The sequence below is a fragment of the Puma concolor genome, chromosome C1 (assembly GCF_028749965.1).
Source record: "Puma concolor isolate L17-30 chromosome C1, mPumCon1.1.hap2, whole genome shotgun sequence".
In the NCBI taxonomy this organism is placed as follows: domain Eukaryota; kingdom Metazoa; phylum Chordata; class Mammalia; order Carnivora; family Felidae; genus Puma; species Puma concolor.
The window spans coordinates 24,028,983-24,047,783 of record NC_141674.1 but is presented as its reverse complement, the minus strand read 5'-3'; the positions used below and the strand labels follow the sequence as shown (position 1 = coordinate 24,047,783).

General features: G+C 61.1%; 1 protein-coding gene across 14 annotated transcripts in view; it reads left to right on the top strand.

Annotated features, from left to right (window-relative positions):
* The window catches only part of ADGRB2 (adhesion G protein-coupled receptor B2), a 36,821-nt gene extending 18,414 nt beyond the window's left edge, over nucleotides 1–18,407 (top strand). For 3 of the 14 annotated variants that reach the window (XM_086716304.1, XM_086716294.1, XM_086716295.1), the window contains 29 exons: nucleotides 803–886; nucleotides 1,142–1,306; nucleotides 2,506–2,670; nucleotides 3,294–3,458; nucleotides 3,542–3,709; nucleotides 3,787–3,888; nucleotides 4,048–4,154; nucleotides 4,944–5,138; nucleotides 5,299–5,367; nucleotides 5,445–5,553; nucleotides 5,874–6,204; nucleotides 6,533–6,638; nucleotides 6,822–6,865; nucleotides 7,130–7,256; nucleotides 7,718–7,821; nucleotides 7,923–8,025; nucleotides 8,745–8,895; nucleotides 9,083–9,152; nucleotides 9,542–9,608; nucleotides 9,749–9,834; nucleotides 10,127–10,225; nucleotides 12,282–12,453; nucleotides 12,752–12,847; nucleotides 13,221–13,260; nucleotides 13,896–14,515; nucleotides 16,857–16,892; nucleotides 17,264–17,362; nucleotides 17,462–17,518; nucleotides 17,933–18,407. In XM_086716304.1, coding sequence (XP_086572430.1) covers nucleotides 803–886; nucleotides 1,142–1,306; nucleotides 2,506–2,670; nucleotides 3,294–3,458; nucleotides 3,542–3,709; nucleotides 3,787–3,888; nucleotides 4,048–4,154; nucleotides 4,944–5,138; nucleotides 5,299–5,367; nucleotides 5,445–5,553; nucleotides 5,874–6,204; nucleotides 6,533–6,638; nucleotides 6,822–6,865; nucleotides 7,130–7,256; nucleotides 7,718–7,821; nucleotides 7,923–8,025; nucleotides 8,745–8,895; nucleotides 9,083–9,152; nucleotides 9,542–9,608; nucleotides 9,749–9,834; nucleotides 10,127–10,225; nucleotides 12,282–12,453; nucleotides 12,752–12,847; nucleotides 13,221–13,260; nucleotides 13,896–14,515; nucleotides 16,857–16,892; nucleotides 17,264–17,362; nucleotides 17,462–17,518; nucleotides 17,933–18,118 — 3,923 coding nt within the window. In that variant the 3' untranslated portion in view covers nucleotides 18,119–18,407. The remainder of the gene's footprint in view (nucleotides 1–802; nucleotides 887–1,141; nucleotides 1,307–2,505; nucleotides 2,671–3,293; nucleotides 3,459–3,541; nucleotides 3,710–3,786; nucleotides 3,889–4,047; nucleotides 4,155–4,943; nucleotides 5,139–5,298; nucleotides 5,368–5,444; nucleotides 5,554–5,873; nucleotides 6,205–6,532; nucleotides 6,639–6,821; nucleotides 6,866–7,129; nucleotides 7,257–7,717; nucleotides 7,822–7,922; nucleotides 8,026–8,744; nucleotides 8,896–9,082; nucleotides 9,153–9,541; nucleotides 9,609–9,748; nucleotides 9,835–10,126; nucleotides 10,226–12,281; nucleotides 12,454–12,751; nucleotides 12,848–13,220; nucleotides 13,261–13,895; nucleotides 14,516–16,856; nucleotides 16,893–17,263; nucleotides 17,363–17,461; nucleotides 17,519–17,932) is intronic. The other 11 variants (XM_086716305.1, XM_086716296.1, XM_086716307.1 and 8 more) reach the window with 10 other exon arrangements.
* Nucleotides 18,408–18,801: the final 394 nt, after the last annotated feature.

The window sequence follows — 18,801 nt, the reverse complement described above, 5'->3', positions numbered from 1 at the left end:
GCATGAATCGTGTCCCAGAGGCAGGCCTGGGGGGTGGTCTGTTCATCAGCCTTAGGAGTCCGTCCTGTGAAGGCAAAGAGCCTGGGCTTCAGGCTCACCAAGCTGTGTGGCCTTGGACAAGTCACTTTTCCTCTCTGGTCCTCAGTGTTTTCATCTTTATTTTTTTTTTTTATTTTTTTATTTTTTTTAAATTTTTTTTTTCAACGTTTATTTATTTTGGGGACAGAGAGAGACAGAGCATGAACGGGGGAGGGGCAGAGAGAGAGGGAGACACAGAATCGGAAACAGGCTCCAGGCTCTGAGCCATCTGCCCAGAGCCCGACGCGGGGCTCGAACCCACGGACCGTGAGATCATGACCCGGCTGAAGTCGGACGCTTAACTGACTGCGCCACCCAGACGCCCCAGTGTCTTCATCTTTAAACAGAGACGTTGGTCCCTACCTCCCAGAGGAGGATTAAAGGAGATAGGTATGGAGAGCACGTGGGCACAGAAGCCTCCCGGAGCTCGTTGATGTGAGCGGCCACTCTTCTTCGGTCTCCCCCAGGCTGGCTGAGGCAAGAGGAGGAAAAGGAAAAGACGGTTGTGAGGCCGGGGGCAAGTCCTGTGTGGCCTCCTGAGCCTCAGTTTCCTTATCTGTGAAATGGTGGTGGGGCAGGGGCAAGGACTTGAGCCTCACTCAGCATTGCCTGCAGCTGGTTCCAGGCCCTCAGGCTGAGGGCGAGCAAGGCTGCCCTCTCTGCGCCACTCTGGCAGGACAGAGCTGGCCTTGGCTGAGCCCCTGCCACCACCTCCGTGTTCCAGGTGAGGAGCCGGAAGAGGAACCGAAGGTGAAAACCCAGTGGCCAAGGTCTGCAGATGAGCCTGGGCTATACATGGCGCAGACAGGTAACCCGGGCCCGCCTCCCTTCCTCTGTGGCGGGGGCCCGACTGTGTGGCGTCTGGTGGCATGTGTGCTTGGCGTGTGCCCGTCTGTGTCTATGTCCTAGAGCTCAGTCACATCTCTGCCACGTGAGGCCTGTGGGCAGGGCTGGGTGGCCTCCTTAATAAGAGCCTGTCACTTGGGGTCAGGGTAGGAGGATCCCTATGAGGCTGAGTGCTTGGGAGGTGCCCCCTGCCGCCGACGCTGTCCCTCTCTCGTAGGCGACCCGGCGGCTGAGGAGTGGTCCCCGTGGAGCGTGTGTTCCCTGACGTGTGGGCAGGGTCTGCAGGTGCGGACCCGCTCCTGTGTGTCCTCCCCCTATGGGACCCTGTGCAGCGGGCCCCTGCGGGAGACCCGGCCCTGCAACAATTCAGCCACCTGCCCAGGTATGCCCACCCTCCCGCCTGGTCTGCCTGCAGGGTTAGGTCCTGCCTGGGACTCGGGCAGGTTCAGTTTCCAAAGATGGTTGGTTGCCTCCTTTTTTCATTCATCAAACTTGACTGTCCCCCACACTGTGCCTAGCCCCACACAGGGCATTGGGGACACAGATGAATCAGACCAGGGCCCACATCAGCGGGCTCGGTTCTGGGCCCACCACTCCCCTGTTGCCTACGTCCTGGTAATCAAGGCTCGTCTTTTTACCCTCACCGCCCTCCGTATTCCCTTTGCTCTGGCCATACCAGCGCCTCTAGCAGTTTCCCACCTCCCTGCATTTGCTTATTCTTATCCTGTCCACCCCCCGCCCCTCCACCTTGGCTGTTACAATTCAGTCTGACCTTCAAGGTCTAAGACCAATGCCAATGCCACTTTTTTTTTTTTTTCCTTTTTTAAATGAAACCTTGCCTGACCGTCCCCTCCCTCCTCTGACTCCCCATCCCAGTCCCCAAAGAGCCTCCTCAGTCCAGCATGGAGTGTTGAGAATGTGCATGTGCCTGCCTGGGACAGGTGGTCCACCATGGTGGGGGGCCAGCTTCAGCCAGGCCTGCTCCTCGTGCCCTGAGAGAGTGAAGTGGTGCCTAGGCCATAACCAGCTCCTGGCTGTGGATTTAGAGCAAGGCTACATGGGAAGGGGTCTTGGTACCTGGGGGTGTGGCAAGAGCTTGCACAGGGCTGGGGCAAAGCTGTGTTCCAGAGTGTGAGCTCTCTGTGTCAGTGTCCATGTAGAGGTTCGTGTCTCTTTGTGTGTCCATGCGCTTGGGGTGGGGAGGGGCGCTTCTCCTGCCCCAGGTCTGCCATGTTGGATTCTTGCTTCGGGTCTGGGGATGGGGAGGGCTGAAGGGAGGGGGGATGGGCTGGGGCAAATCTTGAGTCCTTTCCTGGGCTTTCCCTGTGCTCCCAGGAGAGGAGGAGCCCTGGCTCCCCTCCCGGGTGGGTCCTAGTCTCCCTATCCTGGTGGCCACAGGAGGCATCCTGTGCCAGTTGGGACTAGACTCCTGTGTCTTCCCCCAAGGGGTGGAGTCCTGGGGCCCAGTGCAGAGCCAATGAGGAGCGGTAGCAGAGCTGCCGGAGCTCCTGATTGGTGGGCGGATGGGCAGTGGGCGGGGCCAGGGTGCCGCCCTGCCACCGGCCACGTGCTTCCTTGCAGTGCACGGCGTGTGGGAGGAGTGGGGGTCCTGGAGCCTGTGCTCCCGCAGCTGCGGGCGGGGGTCCCGGAGCCGGATGCGGACCTGCGTGCCCCCCCAGCACGGCGGCAAAGCCTGCGAGGGTCCCGAGCTGCAGACTAAGCTCTGCAGTATGGCGGCCTGCCCGGGTCAGTAGCGCCCGTGGGCTTCCAGGCGGGCGCTGCCCAGCCGGGTGGGGGTTGGGAGACCCAGGGGAGGTAGTCAGGTCCAGTGCCTTGACCCTGGGGGCCCACGAACTTTAACCAAGTGTGGGGGGTGGGGGGACTGGCGAAGTGTACCTGCCGGCGTGGGAGGTGATGTGGCCCCGCCCAGACTTGGAGTTGGCACACTGCAGGTCCATCAAAAGAAGACTGCCCCTTCCCCTAAGCCCTGGGATACCCTTGCCGTCCATTGCCCTTGGGTGCTCATGGCAACTGGGTTGTGAGGGGACATAGATCTGGGCCTAAGCGTGGGCAAAAATCCAAAGGTGCCCCTAGGGCCCATTTCCCTAACCCAAAGAGAGCATGTGCCACCTCGGGGCTGAGTGTGGAGAGGTATCCTGTGTTCCTGGAGCTGGTGGCAGGCAGGCAGGCCCAGGCCCAGGCACCACCTGCTCGCTACAGCCCCCCCTTCATCCACCCCTCTCCAGTGGGTCTGGCCTGGCTCAAGTCTGAATGCCTGGCAGGCTCTGCCATCTCCCTGCGGTGCTCTGCCCCCACGAGACCTCACACCTCTTGCTCAATGGCCACCCCTGCTTGTGTCTCCCATGCAGTGGAAGGCCAGTGGCTAGAATGGGGTCCCTGGGGCCCGTGCTCCACATCCTGTGCCAACGGGACCCAGCAGCGCAGCCGGAAGTGCAGTGTGGCGGGGCCGGCCTGGGCCACGTGTACGGGTGCCCTCACGGACACCCGCGAGTGCAGCAACCTTGAGTGCCCGGGTGAGTGCTCGGCACACGGGTGGCAGGTGGCAGCCCTGGCCCTGGGGGCACTCGGGGCCGCTCACGCCCCGCTTCTCCTGCAGCCTCAGATGGCAAGTGGGGGCCGTGGAACGCGTGGAGCCTGTGCTCCAAGACGTGTGACACGGGCTGGCAGCGCCGCTTCCGCATGTGCCAGGCCACGGGTGCGCAGGGCTACCCCTGCGAGGGCACTGGAGAGGAGGTGAAGCCTTGCAGCGAGAAGAGGTGTCCAGGTATCGGCGGCAGGACCCCGGGGGTTGAGGGACACGCCCGTGGGGACTGGCTGAGCCCCTCCACTGTCCCCCCGCAGCCTTCCATGAGATGTGCAGAGACGAGTACGTGATGCTGATGACGTGGAAGAAGGCGGCCGCTGGCGAGATCATCTACAACAAGTGCCCCCCCAACGCCTCAGGTGAGGGGGGGAGGTGGCTCTCCCCTCGGGCCCCACCCCTGCCATTCTTGCCGTCTCCGTTCCGGGCCCCCAGCCCGTGGGAGCCTCCAGCCTGAGGCGCGGAGTGAAGTGGATGAGAGCCGGGCCCCACACCCAGCCCCGTGTCCTGTCTGCCTGCAGGGTCTGCCAGCCGCCGCTGTCTCCTCAGTGCCCAGGGCGTGGCATACTGGGGTCTGCCCAGCTTCGCCCGCTGCATCTCCCACGAGTACCGCTACCTGTACCTGTCAGTGAGTGTGCCCCGCTGGGCTGGGGCGACCCAGGATCTGTCCCAGACTCTGGGAGGGGGTGGGGGGAGCTCGTTTCTTGCTCTTGCCCATGTGCCTTGGCATACGTCTGCTGTGCCCACTTCTGCCTGGCCGCGCCTCTCTTTGTCTGGCAAGCTCCTATTCATACCTCAAGACCTGACTCTCGAGTGTCTCTCCTTATTCCTGGTGCCTATTTCTGTGCTCCTCTTGTCCCCTGAGCTTCCCAAAGTCATTAGGTGTTGTGGATGCTCATCGAGATGTCTGTGTCCTGTTAAGACTATGAGCTCCTTAAAGGCAGGGACAAAGTCGAATTGATTTCTGTGACCCCAGTGCCCCACCCAGGGCCTGTCATGGGGTAAGAATGTTGGCAGTGAACGTGGCCTGTGTTCATCTGGCTGTAATTGGTACTTGCGTGTTTGCACTTGGAGCTTGTATTTGGAAGGAAGAGTGAGAGAGTGCGTTACGCTCCAGAGTGGGCATGACCCCTCTGGGATGGGGAGGTGCCTTGTCCCTGTGCCGTGCTTGTCATCTTTTATATGTACATCTGAGCACCTTCCTCCTCTAGCTGTTTCTATTTCAGTCTTTTTAAAGTATCTTTAGGTCTTTTTCTTGGACTCTGTCTCCTATGAGCCCCTTTGAGCATCTCTCTCTGACCTTTTCACCCTCCCTCTCCCTCTGGATGCAAGCAGAGGGTGGACTGGAGTGGGATGGGCCAGCGGCCGGTCCCAGCTCCTGACACTCTGGTGACAGCAGCCTGCCTGTCCCCTGCAGCTTCGGGAGCACCTGGCCAAGGGGCAGCGCATGCTGGCGGGCGAGGGCATGTCACAGGTCGTGCGCAGCCTGCAGGAGCTGCTGGCCCGGCGCACTTACTACAGTGGGGACCTGCTCTTCTCCGTGGACATTCTGAGGAATGTCACTGACACCTTCAAGAGGGCCACCTACGTGCCCTCGGCTGATGATGTGCAGGTACTGCCCTGCCCCGCCAGAAGGAAGGAGGGCACCCTAGACTGAAGCAGGAGGTTGGGCCCCTGTGGCAGAGTCTGCTGGGGGTAGCACCTGTGGCTCTGATGGGGAAGCTTCCGTCCCTGGGGCTGGAACCTCCTGACACCCACTGCTCTTGCCCCAGCGCTTCTTCCAGGTGGTGAGCTTCATGGTGGATGCGGAGAACAAGGACAAGTGGGATGATGCTCAGCAGGTGAGGGGCTGGGCTTCCAGGCTTTGCCCCCCATGACCGACCCCTGCCTCGGACCCTTATACACTCTCTGTCTCCAGGTGTCCCCTGGCTCTGTGCACCTGCTTCGTGTCGTGGAGGACTTCATTCACCTGGTGGGCGATGCCCTCAAGGCCTTCCAGAGCTCTCTGATTGTCACAGACAACCTGGGTACAGGAGGCAGGCTAGGGAGGCGGGGCTGGACATGGCAGAACCCAGGCTGCTGTGGGAGTGGGGTGGTTTCTGAGGGCTCCTCCTATTTTTCTCTCTCTCTGGGGCCTGTAGTTCCCTCGTTTAACCCCTTCTTTGTATCTCTCTCTCTGTCTTCTCCTCCTCCACCTCTGTGTTGTTTCTGTGTGTATGTGTGCCCCACCCGTGTGTTTGTACCAACCTCGATATCTGCGTCCTGGTGTCTGTCTCTCCCGTATCGGCTTCTTCCCCTGTGACTCTCCCCTCTGCCTCTGTCCCTCTGGCTCGGGCACGGGTTGCAGTGATCAGCATTCAGCGGGAACCAGTCTCCGCCGTGTCCAGTGACATCACATTCCCCATGCGCGGCCGCAGGGGCATGAAGGACTGGGTGCGACATTCAGAGGACCGCCTCTTCCTACCCAAGGAGGTGCTCAGCCTCTCCTCCCCGGGGAAGCCAGGGGCATCTGGCACCTCGGGCAACCCTGGCAAGGGGAGGGGCCCGGGAACCGTGCCCCCTGGCCCAGGCCACTCCCACCAGCGCCTCCTGCCGGCAGACCCTGAGGAGTCCTCCTCCTACTTTGTGATCGGTGCTGTGCTCTACCGCACGCTCGGCCTCATCCTGCCACCTCCCAGGTGAGTCCCCAGGAGGGGTGCGTGGGGCCGCCCAGGTGAGACCAAGAGGACTGAGGCTGTGCTGGTCACAGGGAGCTCCCTCTGCAGCCTCCTGCGGCCTTGGGCACCCTTGTCTGACCCTGGACATAGGTGCCTCTCAAAGATGTCTGTGCGGCTCCCAGAGGCTAAGCTGCGGACCTCACCTGAAGTCCTGGGCCCCATGGAACTCTTGGCCTTTAATTGGTCTTGGCTCCCTGGTAGCCCCCTACCACGGATCCAGAGCACCTTTGAGGTCCCAGACTGGGTCTGGGCAGCGGTGGTAGGAGCTGACCTCAGTACCCGTCCCCAGGCCCCCGCTGGCCGTCACATCCAGGGTGATGACAGTGACTGTGCGGCCCCCCACCCAGCCACCAGCTGAGCCCCTTATCACAGTGGAGCTCTCCTACATCATCAACGTGAGTTGGGGCCCAGACAGGAACCCTGGGGATACCCCATCGTGAGCAACCAAAGGCTTGTCTGATGGGGAGGCGGTCTGCCCCGATAGTGGGTCCCGTGTGGGGCCTGCCACGGCAGGATGGGTAGCTGTCCTGGTGGTGACCTCCCCACCCCACACCACACTCATGACTTCTGTTCCCCAGGGCACCACGGACCCCCACTGCGCCAGTTGGGACTACTCCAGAGCGTGAGTGGGGCAGGGGCGCAGTGTGGTGGGGGTACAGCCCTAGCACTTCTCTGTCAGGAGGGCTGTCTTAACCTGGAAGGCCAAAACATTCCTCAGGGCCATCCTCGGGCTCGAGGTGTCAAGGGCACATCCCGGGGCGCCCTAGCCACTTGCCTCTCGGGTGTGGTCTTGCTCTGATTTCACTCGTCCTGGGGCAGTGGCCAGCGCTGGGAGTGGGGCCACGGAGTTGGGCTGGGTATCACTCCACCTCTTCCCTCACCCAAGAGATGCCAGCTCAGGGGACTGGGACACTGAGAGCTGCCAGACCCTGGAGACCCAGGCAGCCCACACCCGCTGCCAGTGCCAGCATCTGTCCACGTTTGCTGTGCTGGCCCAGCCGCCCAAGGACCTGGTGAGCGGGAGGGAAGCACCTGGGCCTGGGGAGGGAGGGCTGCTCCCGGGTTGCCAGTGGCCATCTGTGATGGTGTTGGCAGAGACCTGGGTGATCCCGTACGTGCATCTGAGCAGGTGCACTTGTGGGATCGCGCCATGGAAGTCTGTGCCTCTGGGATGGTGCTCGCGGGGATGACGTACCTGGGGATGTGTGGCGGTGGCAGTCATGTGCGTGTACACACACGTGCGTGTGTGGTTGTGTGTAGAGAAGCGTGGGTGACTGAGCATAAATACACACCCACGTGTGTGACTGGGTCTGCCCTGTGCACACGTGGATACAGCAGCGAGTTCCTTCCCTGTGAGTGTGAGGAAGGTGCAGGTGCCAGTCTGGGCTAGACAGGGAGTGGGGAGGGGAGGGGGGCCCCCCCCCGCAGCTGCCTCTCCTGGTGACCCGGTACACCACCGGCTCATCTTCCCTAGACCCTGGAGCTGGCAGGCTCCCCCTCGGTCCCCCTCGTGATCGGCTGTGCTGTGTCCTGCATGGCGCTGCTCACCCTTCTTGCCATCTACGCGGCCTTCTGGAGGTAGGTGGGACGCCGGGCAGGCTGGGGCGGGAGGTGGCCGGCCACCCCGGGTTGGGTTGGGCCAGCTAGCGCCTCTGTTCCCGCCCGCCGTGCCCTCTCAGGTTCATAAAATCCGAGCGCTCCATCATCTTGTTGAACTTCTGCCTGTCCATCCTGGCGTCCAATGTCCTGATCCTCGTGGGCCAGTCACGGGTGCTGAGCAAGGCAGGTGCAGGTGGCGGGCGCCAGGGTGAGAGTGGAGTGAGCGAGCGTTTGCAGGTGCCAGCGCGCGTGTTTACACATACCTGCCCAAGTGACGGGTGTTCGTATCCCTCAGAGCCATGCGTTGGGGGTGTGTATGTGGGGGGGGGGGAAGTAGCGTGTGTGAGTGGAGTGGACGTGACGGCGTTGGAGAGGGGTGTGTGTGCACTCGAGTGGTGAACGGGTGCATCTGTGAACACGTACGTGAGCTGGGCACACGTGTCAGGCAGGTGGCATCTGTGGAGCCTGGGCCTCCCCGTGTCTGTGAGAGCCCAAGTGAGGCCTCTTGTGCCACCTGCCTACGGATGACCCATGCCGGCTGTCCTTTAGGCCCCCTTGGCCTTCTCTGTGGTGCCAGCACCGCGAGTGCCAGGCGTGGGGCCCGCCGGACCATGATGTGGCAGGTGCTCCTGTCTTTCCCCCAGCCCCCACCCCCGCCAGCCCCGTCTGCACGTGGGTGGCCTGCCTGCCCGCCTCCCGGATGTCGAGTTCTGCGTGCGTGTCACTGGGCCTGTGTCGTGCCGTGTGTGGGTGCATAAAGGTGGGGGTGCCTGACAGGGCTCTGTGGGGGGCCGAGCTCGGGTGGGCGGCCATGGCCGCGCCCAGCAGCGGGTGTGGGAAGCCTGGCCCCACCCACCCCGGTGCCTGCTCAGGGCCACTCCCTCCCATCCCTCTCTCTGCAGGGTGTATGCACCATGACTGCCGCCTTCTTGCACTTTTTCTTCCTCTCTTCCTTTTGCTGGGTGCTCACTGAGGCCTGGCAGTCCTACCTGGCTGTCATCGGACGGATGCGGACCCGCCTCGTTCGCAAACGCTTCCTCTGCCTGGGCTGGGGTGAGCAGGGCCCGTGCCGGACTCTGTCACTGGGCCTTGGGGGCAGGGGAAGGAGGATAGGGTCAGCTTTGGCCCTGGCCCCACTGTCTGGGCCAGGGGCCAGCCGCGCTGGGTCTGGGAGGAGAGGGGACATTGAGGACTGACAGCCGTCTCACTGTGGCCACCCCCCCCCCCCAACCTCCTCCAGGTCTGCCAGCCCTGGTGGTGGCTGTGTCTGTCGGCTTTACTCGCACCAAAGGATACGGTACATCCAGCTAGTACGTTGGCCTCCCTTGGTGGGCAGCAGGGGTTACTGGACCTGTTAGGGCATCAGACTGGCCATTGGGCCTTCTCAGGCCCATGCCTGTAGTGCTTTGGGCAAATTCTTCCCTGTCTCCAAGCCTCTGTTTCCCTGACCGTAAAAGCACGTGCTGGGATTGGAGGTAATCTCTAAAAACTATTTAGCTCACGGATCAGCCTTTGATCCCCACGGTGGGCTGGGGCCGGGTCTTTGTTAGAGGGGAAACTGAAGCTGAGCAGGAGCCCAGGGCTCACTGTAACCCAGCTGGAGGCCCTGCCCCATCGGCAGTCCAGGGGACACCGAGCGGTGGTGTTCAAGGGGCAGGCCTCCCGGTGTCTGATGTCCCCTCTTTTCCCTCCACCCCAGCTGCTGGCTCTCCCTGGAGGGCGGCCTGCTCTATGCCTTTGTGGGCCCCGCAGCCGTCATTGTCCTGGTATGTGCCCCTTTAGCATCCTGGGAGGGATGTGGCCACAGGGGCTCTACCATCTCCCTGTACCCTAGCTCCCAGTTGGGGGTTTCCCTGCCAGGCGGGCGCCTGTTGATCCTGTGTCCCCCTGCCCGCTGGGCCCCCAGGTGAATATGCTCATTGGGATCATCGTCTTCAACAAGCTCATGGCACGTGATGGCATCTCGGACAAGTCCAAGAAGCAGAGGGCCGGGTAAGGGGGCTGTGACTTGGCCTTGTAGGAAGAGGTACAGGGAGGGAGGGCCGGGCCTCTTGGAGACTCAGGGCTTGACGATGCCAACCGGGGCTCCCTGACCTTGGTGCATCAAGGGTGCAGGCAAGGTGGGCACCCGGAGTGCTCTGCTGCAGCCCCTCGCCCACCCTAACCCACCTCTTTCTCTCTCGTCTGCCCTCCCCCTCCCACCCCACTTGGGGCTCATGCTGCCCCGTCTCCTCCCGCTTCCCATGTGTCTCCCCCCCTCTCCCGTGTCTGTGCCGCCCCCGAGGTCGGAGCGGTGCCCCTGGGCCAGCCTGCTCCTCCCCTGCTCAGCGTGTGGAGCGGTCCCCAGCCCCCTGCTCAGCTCAGCCTCGGCCAGGAACGCCATGTTAGTTGTGCCCCCCGGGGGGCGGGGTGGGGGCGGGCGGGGGCAAAAGAATGGGGGGCAGTGCCCATGGTTGGGGGGAGGAGGGAATCAGCCCAGCGCCCTGGAAAGCTTGCCCTGCCCTGCCGACTTCCACACACTCTCAAGGGCTTGGCATCGACGTTGGCAAAGGGCAACGGGGAGTGAATGTCTGTGCCTCTGGGAAAATGCTGGGTTCCTGTGCCCACCCCTTGCTCCCACCCCTGCCCCCACTCCCAGCTTATGTTTTATCCAGGCACAGCTGCGGAGCCCTCCTTACACTCCCAACCTACAGAGGCTCTTAGAATGTGAGGCCTTTAGAATTTGTGAGCCCATAGAACCTTAGAGCGATAGAATCTTAGAATAAGACAATCACAAGCTAAGAATGTTAGAATGAGTGAATCATAGTCTTATCATTTGTCATAGAATCTGAGATTTAGAATTTCAGAGGCATTGAATCTCACAATCAATTGGGGGGCAGAGAATCTTAGAGAATTATTTCGAGGAGATACCTCTGGAAGGTGACAATCTTAAAATCGCAGCCATGCGCGAGTAGGATGAATGAATGAATCCATAGGAGCCTGGGGCCCAGCCTCCCACCCAGGGCCAGAAATCCATCTGAGCCTCCCTGACCAGTGGGGGTCCAGCTTTATCTTACACACCTCTAGGGTCAGGAGGCTCACCGCCTCTGGAGGCGGCTGGCACCATCTCTGGGAAGCTGTGCATCGTAGAAAGCTCCCTCTCGCTCAGGCTGCCATCTGCCTCTCTGACCCAGTCTCTCAGAACTAGCGGTTAAAAGCTGGGGCTCTAGAGGCAGCCAAGCTGGGTTTGCATCCCAGCTCTGTCTCTCTCTCCTAGTTGGGCACACTCCAGTTTCCTCATCTGTAAATTGGGATAATAATCCCCATGCCTGTTTATTGGAGTTGTTTTGATCACAGTGCGAACTAATGTATGTAAATTGTTCAGTGTAGGGCCTGGCAGAGGATTGGTGGCTAATCAATGGTAGCTCTTATGACTGTGATTAGGCCCTTTCGGAGTCTTGGCTCTGCCTCCGGGGGCTGTGGAGACCACTGGGCCCGCCCCCTGCCAGGCTGAATAGCCCTGAACTTCTCTTCCTAGGACAGGTCTTGGCCCCCTGCCCATCTTTCTGCCTGGTGCAGAGCTGTTCCCACCGCTGCCTGACTCTCCAACCCAGGTGTTCACGAGGCAGAGTAGGCTGGGCGTGGCAAGCCTGCCCCACTGTGCCCATGTGGGCAGTAGCCAGGGAGGGCGGGCTGGCTCCTGTGCCTGGATGCCAGGACCCCATCTGCCTTTTCCCACCCTGGACAAGGAGGTGGTGGATGTGTGGGTTTGGTCATGACCCCAGCTTGTACGGCCAGCCCCAGCTGTAATCTTTCTGCCCAGGGCTCTGAGCAGCCTCTGGGAGCCTGGCACCGCCTCCTTGGGGACCTGAGAGGGAAGAGCCTGTGCTTCACTGGGCCGGACCCCATCCCCAAAGATCTGCGCTCTGACGTCCTCCATGCGCTCGCGCTGTTGAATCTTTCTGTGTGTCTGCTTATTCCACGCTCTCTCTCCCTGGCCGCTGTCTCTCCTCGTCCAGCCTCCTGCCTCCTCTCCTGGAATCTCTGGGGGGTGCAGCCCAGGCCCGTGATTCCGTGCAGACTGGGGCTGAAACTCACAGCGTCTGCGTCTGCCTCCGCCTCCCTCTTCCTTTTCTCTCCCACCGGCTCTTTCCACCTTCCCCGTCTCTGTCCCCTGATGCTACCTCTGACTGTGGCTCAGGTCCACTGTGTCAGCCCCTTCCACCTCTCCTGGTCCCTGCTCTGGCCCCCACCATTCTCTGCCTCTGTCTCTGTTCTCTGTTTCTCTGCCTCGGGCTCCTCAGCCTCTGTCTGCTTGGGGACATCGCTGAGGTCTTAGAGTTTGGGGCCCTGCCAGTCTTGGGCAGCTTAAGGACCCCAGGCCGAGTGGAGGCCTGGACTCAGCCCCCCACACCGCCCCTGGAGCGTCACCCTGATGGACCCTCTGCTGCTGTCCTCAGGGCCTCGCTCTGGAGCTCCTGCGTGGTGCTGCCCCTGCTGGCGCTCACCTGGATGTCAGCCGTCCTGGCCATGACAGACCGCCGCTCAGTCCTCTTCCAGGCTCTCTTCGCTGTCTTCAACTCGGCGCAGGGCTTTGTCATCACTGCTGTGCACTGCTTCCTGCGCCGAGAGGTGGGGCTGGGCGTCTCCTGCCCCCTCCCATCCACCTCACCTGTGCAGACTGGGAGGATCCAAGCCCCAACCGGGCCCCCAGCTGGGCAGCCCTTGGTATTAGAAGCTGGTAGCCTGGGACAGCCTTGTCCTTGGACTCCTGGCCTCCCAGGGCTCCTTCTCCCCTCTGACCTTCCCCTACACTGGATGCGCCTCTTTCCTTCCATACCCGCCTGGGCGCCTGGGGTGGGAGGCACAGCCAGCTGTGGCCGGGGGCCCTGTGGTGGCCTCAGGCCCAGCAGACACCCGCTGCCCCCAGGTCCAGGACGTGGTGAAGTGCCAGATGGGTGTGTGCCGGGCCGATGAGAGTGAAGACTCGCCCGACTCATGTAAGAATGGACAGCTGCAGATCCTGGTGAGTGAGGTGGCCTAGGCAGGGTGAGGGTGGGTTCTGAGTGTGCTCCCCACCCCTCCCCCGTCCCCCTGCCCCACGTTCATCTTCCCCATCCGTGGAGGGGATGGGAGACAGGGAGGGGACCGAGATTGGGTTTGATTCAGGCCCAGCCACTGACGGCTTGGTGGCATTGGGCAAGTCTTTTCCCCTTTCGGTTTTCCCACCTATCTGGCGAGGCTGGAGAAGACCATGTCTCAGGCTCTTCTGGGCTCTGTTGGGCAGTGTGCCAAGGGCAGCCCCTCTGGGTGGCTAGGGAGGGGCCTGAGCCCCGTCCCCCCACCCTGATACATGGATCCTCTCTCTGCCCATCTGCTCTGTCCCTCTCTGCCTATAGTCAGACTTTGAAAAGGATGTGGATCTGGCTTGTCAGACAGGTGAGTCTGCGGGTGCGGAGCCGAGAACGGCCCCCAGGGGTGGGTAAGAAGGGAGGGCCTCCGGCCCCATCGTGGGAGGCCCTGCTAGTGGTCTGGTCGTGCTGTTTAGCTGTAGAGTCAGACAGCCCTAAGTTGGAGTCAAGGTTGTGAACACCACTTCATGTGTGACTTTGGGCGAACAGCTTAGTTCTCTGAGCCTTAAATAAATGAGGGAACGTCAAATGCTTAGCAGGGTGCAGGGCATCTAGTGGCCGTTACCTTATTATATGATTTCCATGCCTCTTGCCAGAATCTCCAGTTCTGGCTCCTGGGGAGGAGCTGCCAGGGAATGGGGAGGAGCAAGGCCATTTTGACAGCCTCGTAGCTGTGGGGGGTCAGAGCTCAGGACCTGCACCGGGAACTGACCTATGGGAGCTCCTGCCTTGCCCTGCCTTGCTGTGGGCCTCTGGGCCAGTCTGAACACTCTTCTTAACATGCCCGGTGTGTGAGAGAGTATCTACCCCGTAGCCACCTCTCCAAGACTCAGTTTCCTCCTCCATCCAAGCCCAGGGGCTTGGTATACCTCCCCAGCCTGGGCAAGGGCATCAGGGCCTCCTCCTCCCCAGGACTTACCTCTCTCCCACTCCCGCCCCCAGTTCTGTTCAAGGAGGTCAACACTTGCAACCCGTCTACCATCACGGGCACACTGTCCCGCCTGTCCCTGGATGAGGACGAGGAGCCCAAGTCCTGCCTCGTGGGTCCCGAGGGCGGCCTCAGCTTCTCACCGCTGCCTGGGAATATCCTGGTGCCCATGGCAGCCTCGCCAGGCCTGGGGGAGCCACCGCCCCCCCAGGAGGCCAACCCCGTGTACGTGTGTGGGGAAGGCGGCCTGCGGCAGCTGGACCTCACATGGCTGCGACCCGAGCCGGGCTCCGAGGGGGACTACATGGTGCTGCCCCGGCGGACTCTGAGCCTGCAGCCTGGCAGCGGGGGCGGAGGTGGTGAAGATCCCCCGAGGGCCCGGCCCGAGGGCACCCCTAGACGGGCTGCCAAGACAGTGCCCCATGCTGCCGAAGGCTACCCCAGCTTCCTGTCTGTGGACCACTCGGGCCTGGGGCTGGGCCCCGCCTATGGGTCTCTGCAGAACCCCTATGGGATGACCTTCCAGCCACCACCACCGACACCCAGCGCCCGCCAAGTATCTGAGCCGGGGGAGCGCAGCCGGACCATGCCCCGCACTGTGCCGGGCTCCACCATGAAGCTGGGCTCCCTGGAGGTGAGAGGCTAGAGGGCGTGGGGTGGGCGTGGGAGGCCTGCCCCTGTGTGCCCGAGACGGTGTCTGAGTCACGGGCAGCCGCAGGGAAGGGACAGCCAGCAGTGCACCTCCCCCCTCCCCAGGGCGGCACCTTTGTATAAAGTGGCTGGGAGCGTGGACATTGTGTATTTCTTCCTCCGTCTGTGCTTACGGACACAAGGGAACCCTGGCTTCTCTGAACCCCTGAAATGGGCTTGGACTCGGTGTGCTGAGAGCACACTTCTCGGTGCATTCCTGCTTGTTTCAGTGTCTCTTTGAGGTAACTGGTTAGGATGGGTCTTCCTTTGAGGGGCCTGTGGCTCAGGCTAAATGTTGTGTTGTTAGGGAAGCCACACCAGGCCCTGGGAGCCTGGGTCTCTTGAGTCTGGCAGGTCTGAGTTTGGATTTGGGCGCTACTGATCAGCTGTGAGATCTTGAGCGAATCTCTCTCTGAGCCTCAGTTTCCTCACTTGTAAAGTGGGGAGACTCTTTGTAGAGTTGTTCCGAGGACGAATTGAGTGGTATAAAACGCTGGTGTCTGTGTGGAACAGGTAGTAAGTGCTAGATAATTGGGAGTTGCTGCTGTTAACATCCCTGGAATCAGCCTCAGACACTGCCCATGGGCCTGTGGTCATTGGCCCTCTTTTCCTGAGAAAACACAAACCCCTTTCTCTCCCTACCTGTGTGTTTTCTGTGGAGGCTCCACCCTCCCTCTGGCCATGTCAGGGAATTGCTGAGAACAAGCAGGTGATAGTGGTCCACTGTAGAACTCCAGAACATTCTGGAACTCTGGGAGTAATGATGGAAATGTGGATAAGGACAGGAGCAGGAGTCACGGCTCAGACACTGTTGGCTGCTCATGTTTGGCCTCAGAAACCTCTCCCCATCCTCCGCACAAAGGAAATTAAGTTAGCAGCTAGAGGTTTGCAAGTTGAGTTTCTCTCCCAAAATGTTTCTTGAACATTTGGTGCCTGCTCCCGCTGCAGATGGCAAAAACCGGAAGGCATAACAAAGACAAAACGACACCGGCACTGGGGAGGAGTGCATTCAGCATCATGGCAGGTTTTGTTCTGTGGACACCTGCCCAGGGTTGGGCCACTGAGGCGGGGCCAGTTTCAGGCTCCTTGTGTGGGAGGTAGCAATAAATGTGGCAGTATCTTGAGGGGTCAAGGATGACGTCCAGAATTCTGGTGCAGGCAACCGCAATGGAGTGGAGGCGGAGGAGCGGGTTTGGGGCGGGGAATTCTGAGTTTTTTTAGTTGGGCACAGCTGTGTGTGTGGTGCCTGGGGACAGGAAGAGATGTCCCACTGCCTCCAGAAAGAGAGAGGTGGCCAGAACAGAGAGGACACCCATGTGTCACCCATGTGCATAGAGAAGGGCAGGAGAAGGTCCAGGGCACAGCGCGGAGGGCCCAGTGTTGGGGAAGCCAGGGTGGACGGTGGAGAAGGGGCAGGCAGAGAGGCGGAAGGACCAGGAGAGAGTGGTGTCATAGAGGCCAGTGGTGATGACCATGTCTGCTGGGCCTGGGACTTGGGAAATCTTAGATGGCAGTCTTAGCATCATCCCTGAGGGCCTTGGGGTAAGTCCCTTCTCCTCTCTGGACCTCAGTTTCCCCAGTGTAACCTGGGACAGTTGACTTTGGTCTCATGAGTGCTTCTGGTGCCAACGTTCTAAGATTCTAAGGCCTCCTCCTCGAATAGTTATGGATGCTGCGTAGGTCACCGGGGCCTTGAATGCTCTTGGGCAAGTGAGGGGCTGGAAAGGGCCTGGAGCGGTGCAGAGACCAGGGAAAGGGGCAAGGCAGGGTCAAAGGAAGGACTTGAAAACCTGAGTCCTCGTGTTTGTAGGACAAGTGGAGAGCTCCAAGGAGAGGGGAGCTTGTAGCTGGCAGAGAGAGTAGGGCGAGATGGGGCAGAGGGGTAGAGTCCGGGGCACAGAGGAAGGAGTGTCTGCTCTGTGATCCCATGTGGGAACCCATGTCTGTGTGTGGTCGCACGTCTGTGGTGTGTCTGTGTGTGCGGTCTCCCTGTGAGCGTCTGCCTGCAGGCTCAGTCATGTGTGGGAGCAGCAGGGGTGTGGGCCTGGGGCCTGAGCTGCAGCCCTGTGGCCGGGTCATGCCTCAGCTCCTCATCCCCCAGACCTCCGTCCTGTTCCCACAACCCCAAGGGCTGCCCTGAAGTATTCCTAGCTCCTGGGCCTGTGCTGTAGGAAGGTTACAGGGGTAGGTGCAGATGTTGGGTGCCAGGTCTCTTGTCTCTAAAGCCACTGCATGTGGTAAAAAGCTTTCTTCTCCTTCACTGTTTCCTTGGTGCTCCCTCCCAGCGAAAGAAGTTACGATATTCAGACCTGGACTTTGAGGTAAGTGGGGTGTGTGTGTGTGTGTGTGTGTGTGTGTGTGTGTGTGTGTACACGCATATGTGCACGTATGCGCATGTGTGTTGGGGGGCATCCGTGGGCGGTGTCTGTCCCTGGAGGGCCCACTCCTAAAATTAGCCAAAGCCCCATTGCAGAGTCTGACCCAAGGACCCTGAACCCGTGGTTTCCATGGGGGCTTCCCACCATCCCCCGATCCCAGCCCAAGCATCACTCCGGGGTAGAGGGAGACCCAGGCCTTGTCCCAGAGGGCCAACAGCAGGCAGGGATGTGGGGAGCCAGGGGACAGGGGTGGGGGGTGGCTCACAGTGCCACCCCAGTGCGGAGCACCTCCTCTCACACCCTGTGGCTCCCAGAAGGTGATGCACACCCGGAAACGGCACTCGGAACTCTACCACGAGCTCAACCAGAAATTCCACACTTTCGACCGCTACCGCAGCCAGTCCGCAGCCAAGGTGAGGGCTACTCCCGCGGTTTTCCCTGCCCAAAGCTCGGGGCCCAACCTGACACAGGGCCCCCTGGGGTCGGACCCTGACCCGTGGCCCCCGTTGCAGAGGGAGAAGCGGTGGAGTGTGTCCTCGGGTGGGACGGCCGAACGGAGCGTGACCGGCGTAAGTGCCCCTGAGCTGGGTTGGGGTCAGGTGGGCTCCGAGGGGCTCATTCCCTCCCAGCCCTCCTCCCCTTCCTGGGCAACCTCAGCCTAGCTCACTGAGGGTCCACCCATGGCATAAGTGACTGTTATGAGGCTGCTCTGGGGATGGGGAGCATTGCCAGAGACTCCAGCAGGGTCTTGAAGAGGGGGGGGGGGCACACAGAAGACATGATCCCAGGGGCCTCTCAGAGCATCGGGCTCAGGAACCCAACTACGGAACCAGGCGGATCTGGGTTTCAGTTCTGCTCAGGCACCTGGTTGCTGGGTGACTTTGGGCTTCACCAGCCCTCTCTGGGCCTCCTCGGTTTGTCCTGTACAACGAGTGAGAGGGTATTGGCCCATCTCCACGGGTTCCTTCCCACTGCCCCCACAGGAGAAGCCCAGCCCTGGGGAGCACCCCGGCTTGTCCCAACAGCGGAGACATCAGAGCTGGAGCACCTTCAAGTCTATGACATTGGGCTCGCTGCCCCCCAAGCCCCGAGAACGGCTGGCCCTGCACCGAGCAGCAGCCTGGGAGCCCACAGAACCACCTGATGGCGACTTCCAGACAGAGGTGTGAGTGCCACACCGGACTGCCCACTGCGTATAAATATATATATCTCTCTATTTTCACACTCCACTTTGGAACCACCCAGGAGCCGGCGCCCCCTCCCCTTTCCCGAGGGCTGGGCAGGGAGGCGCAGTGGACTCGGCCGGGCTGGGGAAGCCAGACACGGCATGGCCTGGGGGGCCAGGGCCCTTCCCTGTTTCTCAGAGGCCCCCCCATCTTCACCCCAGGCTGTCTGTCCCTGTCCTGGGCTGGGGAGGGGGGAGGGGAACTTTGTCGGGAATAAACTTCACTCTGTGGATTTTGCTGCTGAGCTGTTTGCTTCCCCCAGGTGAAGGCCCAGCCCTGGGACCCCAGCTTTGTTCCCCCGTCTCCTTGGTTCACCTCACTTGGTCTCAGCAAATTGCATAATGGGGTCAGGCCAGCCCTGACTGGGAGGGGACACCTGGGCTCTGACTCCATCTTTGCCCCCGATTTCCTGGATGACCTCGGACGCATCCTGTCTCCTGTCAGGGCCTGGGTGGGTAAGCAGACTGGGCGTGTGGTATGGGACCCCTTGCAGCTGGCCTTCCCCCGTGGCTATGATGGTCATGGCTGCTGTTCACTGGGACTCAGAGGCCAGGCTGCCTAGGCTGGAGCCAAGGCAGTGCTTAGTGACCTCAGTTTCTGTGAAATAGGGCTGGTGATAGTACCTA